This window comes from Vicia villosa, linkage group LG2, assembly GCF_029867415.1.
Source record: "Vicia villosa cultivar HV-30 ecotype Madison, WI linkage group LG2, Vvil1.0, whole genome shotgun sequence".
Taxonomy (NCBI): Eukaryota; Viridiplantae; Streptophyta; class Magnoliopsida; order Fabales; family Fabaceae; genus Vicia; species Vicia villosa.
The window spans coordinates 207,396,020-207,402,481 of NC_081181.1; the positions used below are offsets into that span (position 1 = coordinate 207,396,020).

The 6,462-nt window shown below is 37.1% G+C and overlaps 1 protein-coding gene across 1 annotated transcript; it reads right to left on the bottom strand.

Moving 5' to 3' along the window:
• Positions 1-1,977: 1,977 nt before the first annotated feature.
• Positions 1,978-3,798, bottom strand: LOC131651174 (uncharacterized). Its single transcript, XM_058920841.1, has 2 exons — positions 2,722-3,798; positions 1,978-2,634 (listed from the first exon to the last, which is right to left on the bottom strand). The coding sequence occupies exons 1-2, from the start codon at positions 3,796-3,798 to the stop codon at positions 1,978-1,980; spliced, it is 1,734 nt and encodes a 577-aa protein (XP_058776824.1).
• Between the last annotated feature and the right edge of the window lie 2,664 nt (positions 3,799-6,462).

Genomic DNA, 6,462 nt, shown 5'->3' on the forward strand with positions numbered 1-6,462 from the left:
CATTTTGGTTTCCATTCATTCATTATTGGATAGAGCATTGAATAAGCTTTCCAACGCTTCAAATCGGGCGCAATTCGGAGTTACGGTTCTCGAGTTATGGCGAAAACAAAATCTGATTTTTAGCAGACTCCGCTAAGCGGAGGGGGGTCCGCTGAGCGGAGCTCCAGCGGAGAAAATCAGAGTCTGGATGCAATTTTGAGTCCGCTGAGCGGAGGGGGTCCGCTAAGCGGACCTGCTAAGACAACATCTCGTTAAAAGGGGCAAAAATCACATTTTTAGGTTATGGGTTGGGTATTTTTGAGTCCCAACACCATCAACTTCATTCTTAGAGTAGAATTGGCTTAGAAAACAACTTCGGAGGTTGCATAAGGATGATTGGGGGTAGATTGAGCGTCGAACGGAGCTGACAAACCGGGAGATCTTCGGTTCATTTCTCTTCTTCTTTGTGTATTTCTCTTTGGTTGGGTTTGTTTGTATATTTACTTGAATCTTATGTATATTTACCGATTATAATGTTATATTTAACTTGCTTTACAAATCTGTGTTGATATTATCCTGGATTTTTGCTCTATGCTGGGGATTTGGGGTGCTTTATAGATAAACTTCTTGAATCCTTATCTAGGATGATAATCTGTTGGTTCTGAACTCAAGAGATAGATTTATAGCTAGCATTCACTATTTGTATCTGTTCTTAATGCTTTCGTGTTTGAGCAGCGCGCGAGAGATCGCCGACGCGAGAATACGGATGTTCTCGCGACTTCGCGTTAGAGATAACCTTAGTTGTGAGATGATCTCGTTTGTGCTCCAGAGATGGACGCTTATGTGAGAGATACGTGATGACATAGATGAGTATCGTAGGTTGAGTATAACGGGTTGGTAAGTGTATGTTTGTGAAGAGTGAATATATTTACATTCCTGATAAGTTATTTCTCTTCTAAGAATGTGTTCATTCTTTTCCTGTCGATAACTTTGTTTACTTTTTGCTCATTCAAACTCAAGCTTGAAACCGTAGAAACTGTTGAATGGCATCTCTCCATCTCTGTGGACGATAATTCCCGGATCAATATTTCCAAATCTTTTTTCGTTGCTTGCCCTATACTGCATTCAACAAAGTGCCCACCCTGGCTGGGCCCTAACGTCACCACTATCGTCAACCGAAACCATGATGCTGACCAAGTGGTCCATCAAATGAGACAAGGTGATTTGGTAGGAGAAAATAACCTCGCATCCATGGTCGAAAGGATAATGGCGTAAATGTTGGCCTAGATAGGTCAAGTTACGTATCCCCATTGACAGAATACATGTTACAAACAGAACTCCCAAGGGGTTGGAAAGTACCAAAATTCACCAAGTTTGCTGGTGATACTAGCGAGTCCACAATCGAACATATCGCTCGAATCTAACTAAGGCAGGAGATATTGCAAATAATGAAAACTTGTGGCTGAGATATTTTCCCAGTTCCCTTATAAAAAATGCTTTTACATGGTTCACCACACTCCATGCACATTCTATTAGTGATTGGACTCGTTTAGAGAGAATGTTCCATGAGCAATTTTATGTGGGACAATCCAAGATTAGCTTAAAAGAATTGTCTAGTGTGAAGCAAAATTCACCGAATCTATCAATGATTATCTCAATAGGTTCCGACTGTTAAAGGCGAGGTGCTTTACCCAAGTGCCTAAACATGAACTAGTCGAGATGGTTGTTGGGAATCTAGATTATTCTATTAGAAAAAGTTAAATACCCAATATCTTAGGGATATTGCCCAACTAGTGGACAGAGTTTGACTAGTCAAATGCCTTAAGGCTAAGAAGGCCAGGGGCAGTGGCAGAGCAAGGAAAAAAGAAAAGGGATGGCCGCTAAAGTAAAATAAAAATTATAAATAAAAATGTAAATCATATTTCATAGAAAGAATTTAAGTTGAAATAAATATAAAGTTGATTATCAAAAAATTAAATAACATGACTTGAAAATACCTTATAATAAAGCTTTACGTGTTCCGAGTGACTTGAAATCTTCAATAATAGACTCAGAACTAATGTTTGCACTAATCTCCCTTTCAATATAAACTGCCATGCTATCTCTTAGAAACCCAGCATCCATCTTGTTTCTCAACTTAGTCTTGATAATTTTCATTGCTGAAAAAGACCTCTCAGTTGTTGCCGTAGAAACTGGAAGAGTCATGATAAGGCGAAGTAGCCTATCAATCAAGAAATAAATTTCAGCTTGTCCAGTTTCCACCAAACATGAACATAACTCTTGAATAGTTGATAAATTATTCAAATTTGATGCTTGGCGAGCAACAAATAGAAAATGCCGAAGTTGAAATTGCAAATTATTCTTCTCTTGATCACTAAAATCCATAGGATAATATTTTTCAACTAGAGAACAAATAGTATCAATGTTAAAAGCTTTATACCCATCCTTAGGAGACAAAGCACAAGAAAGAGTTAACAAATCCATTGCCTGCTCACTAAATCTGCTATTCAACTCTTGTAACTGTTTGTCAATGGTAGTGAAAAAGATTTCAACTTTGAAGTAATGTTGAATTGTGACTTGATTTTCTTCAAGGAGAGATCGTCCAAATCTTGTTGCTGAATGAATATCATTAAGATCGGGAATCTCAATACCATGCTATTCACAAAAAGATGTCACTGTACTAAACAATTTATCCCAACCATTTTCTCTCAAGTCTTGAATAAAACTTTTTGTTGAACGAACCAAGTCCATGGCATTAACTACATCTTGATTTTGTTTTCGCAAGGCTTGACAAAGCATATCTGTTATCCCCATAATTTCTTTCATCAAATGCAAAATAAATATAAAATCAAATGCCTTCAAGTAATTGTAAGAACTATCTGCATCCCCACGTGTAGTATAATTTCCCCTTTCTTTTGCAATTTTTTTAAAAACTGAACAAGTTGCTTCATACATGTTTATCAAGCTACAAATAGAATTGTAATGTGATCCCCAACGGGTATCTCCAGCTCGTTTCAAAGTAACAATTTGATTTGAACCTTTACTAGTTACAATCTCACCAATCTCTAACAAATATGCAATCTCTTCTAATTGGGAAGCTTGTAACTCATCATGGCGCTTAGTGGAAGAACAAACAACATTGACTACAAAAATCAGTTTATCAAAGAATTTATGAATTGGTTTGACTTCTCTTGATGTTGTAACCAAGGCAAGTTGCAATCGATGAGCAAAACAATGAACATAGTATGCATAAGGACAATCCTTCATAAAGAGTAGTTGTAAACCATTCCATTCTCCTCTCATGTTGCTAGCACCATCATACCCTTGTCCGCGAATGTTAGACACATCAAGGTTATGTCGAGAGAGTATATCACATATTGCTTCCTTAAGAGTTAAAGACGTGGTGTCTTTAACATGTGCCACATCAAAAAATCTCTCTTGTATTAAACCAACTTTATCAACAAATCTTAATACAAGAGCCATTTTTTCCTTTTTTGACTCATCACGAGCTTCATCTACAACAATACAAAATTTGGAATCACCAATTTCCTCACGAATATGTTTTTTCACCCTACTAGAAAGAATTTGCAAGAGCTCTTTTTGAATTTGATGTGAGGTATATTTGCAATTTTGTGGAGCATTTTCCAACACAACTTTTGCAATTTCATCATTGTAAGATGCTAAAAGTTTTAACAATTCGAGAAAGTTACCTTGATTTCTTGAATTGTTAGTTTCATCGTGACCCCTTAAAGCACAAGCTTGAAGTGTTAACCAACGAATAGTGTCAATTGAAGTTTTGAGACGAAGCCGGTTACTCATTCTTTGACTTGAACTTTGAACTTGAATAACATTTCTGATATGACAATCTTGATTCAACAAGTCTTGACAAGCTTGCATTGCATTGTGAAATTCTGGTATGACAGTCTCAGATGTCAAGCACGATGTTAAGACATCTAGCTGTGCAGATATATTATGCAGGGTATTACAACTGATCTCTTAAATTATCTTCTGACCACGATTAATCTGAGATCATACAAACTACAGAACCATTATAAACATTGCATAGCTGAATTATGCAGAGTCACCTCTGAACTGGTTCTGTTACAGACTGCTTAACAATTGAATACCGGATGTCATCCCAGATGTTGTGACATCGTATAATTAACACAGCAGAAAGTAAATAACACACAGAATTGTTCACCCAGTTCGGTTCAAACAACCTACATCTGGGGGCATACCAAGCCAGGAGAGAAGTCCACTATCAGTAGTATTATTTTCTTACAAACAACCTCAGGTTTGCAGGCAACTGCCACAGTATACCTAATAACTACCCAATGATCCTTCTATCTAAGATACCACACTTAGATACGAGATATCACCATCTCTCTTCCTAGATCAATACTGTACCAGTTATTCTTCAAATAGAAGTTACACTTCCAACACAATTATCCTAAGACTAAGAGCCGTAATACTCCCACCTTAGAACTATCTTGAAGTTGCTTAAAAGCTTCCTTCAAGAACAATACTCAACTCATACCTAATGGCTTAGAGTGAGAACAATAATTCTCTTACTTAACAGTTTCGAGAATAACAACACATCTCCTGCCTACGGGCTTTGAGATGGACAATGGTGACCTTCCCACAACTCGGGAGGTTCACAACAAACCCTAATGTCTACATTATGATCGTTAGGTTTACAAGGTTACAAAGAATCCTATATATAACCTAATTCAGTTGGACTTGGGCTTGAAATCACAACACTCCTTGCTGTTACAAATCAGCAGATTTCTTCTGCTACAAGCAAGGTCTTTTAATCATAAGTTACCTAATTTATCTCCTAAATTAGTAACAGTTGAATCTTCAATCTTCAGATTTGATTCTTCAATATTCTGACTTGATTCTTTGACCTTTAAAACTGCGCCACATAGGATTCCATAAGGCTTTGTATCTTTAAAACCAAACTGAACCTTCCTTCCTTAGTTCTGCAGGCGCGATGTCATGGTTGATGTCATGACATTACTTGTAACATCTTGCTTCAGTACCTGTTTTGAACTTATTAATATATGCAAGAGTACACAGTATGACATGCAGCTGCTTCTATGTTTTAGCCAAGCACAGATGCCAATAAGACAATAAACTAGTACTTTCAATCTCCCCCTTTGTCTTATTGTGGCTAAAACTAAACATACATAAAAATACAAATAAAAACATAAAACCTCCAACAGCAGCTGCTTCAACTTTCAAGATTCAGGTTTCAGAGGTTGAACCACTTCATAATATCTGAATCTTCTGATTCTACTTCTGTCTTCAGATCTTCCTTTGTTTCTTTTGACAGTAGCAAAATCAGCATCAACCTTAGCAAAATCAGCATCAACCTCTCTCCCCCTTTTTAGCCATAATATGACAAAGATGCATCCGATGTCATAATATGCAATGGCAGAACCTGTAACTCCCCCTGCACATGAGGAAGAAGATACGGAAACAAATTCTTGCCACTGTAGTTCTTTAAGAACTAGCCCTGGTAACTCAGAACACAAATCACAATTGTGTTCATAACTCAGATCACAAATCACAACTAACAGTCTCCCTTCTCAAAGACATAGCATGAGGGTGCATGTTTATTGTTAATTCTGTAACACGTTTGGTACAGATCCATGATTTCCCCACCCTGTGTTATTCTGAATAGATTTTGATATAGGAACCCATCACAATACCAAATCTGGACGCATCCAATACAAACACATATGAAACACATCTTTGAGGGATCTGATATATGAGGCTTGCTGCAGAGATGCCTTTATATAGCCATAGGAGGATCATAGGGAGTAACGACAGTCAAGGCTCTTAATTGAGTGGAGCTCTTTTTGAGGGCAAGAATTCTGTTACATACTGACCACCGCCCAGCCTCTTTTGACTGTTTCTAAAGACAAGAACAGTTTTAATGAATAACCAATAACATTTCATGCAAGAGAATCTGTTCTGTAATGTCCTGACATCAGATCAGACATTGTCTTCTCAGGTCTATTTCATTGGGAAGTGCATATTATATCTTTGAATCATAGACCATAGGCCACCCCTCCTTGACTTCACAGTTCCATTCACTGACTCTATTTCCTCTATGGAACAGAAGAGGATACACACTATGATACTAAAATCACTTGGCCCATCCAATTACTTGTATAGTAAACCAGTTTTCTATGTTGGATGACTCAGAACACAAGACAGTCAATGTTCAAGACTATAGACTCACAAGACATATTCAAAATAGACAATAACTCTATGTTGAACTACTGAGAATACAAGAAGCAACATGTATTCAGACTAGAAAATAAAGACTCAAAACAAGAGCAAGAAGAAAACACAAGATCTTATGCAAAAACAACTGCAAAGATTGACCTCAGATTTTGCAAAATCTGAACACTACCCTTAATCCCTATGTTTATCATAATTTGATAAACATAACCTAAACTCTAGACAAAGGAC

Bases quoted from the DNA above. Each gene is read 5' to 3' on its own strand.
- LOC131651174 (XM_058920841.1), bottom strand. From the start codon at position 3,798: ATGAGTAACCGGCTTCGTCTCAAAACTTCAATTGACACTATTCGTTGG. The intron at 2,635-2,721 runs GTTCGTTCAACA...TTTTGTGAATAG, and splicing joins TAGTTAATGCCATGGACTTG to CATGGTATTGAGATTCCCGA.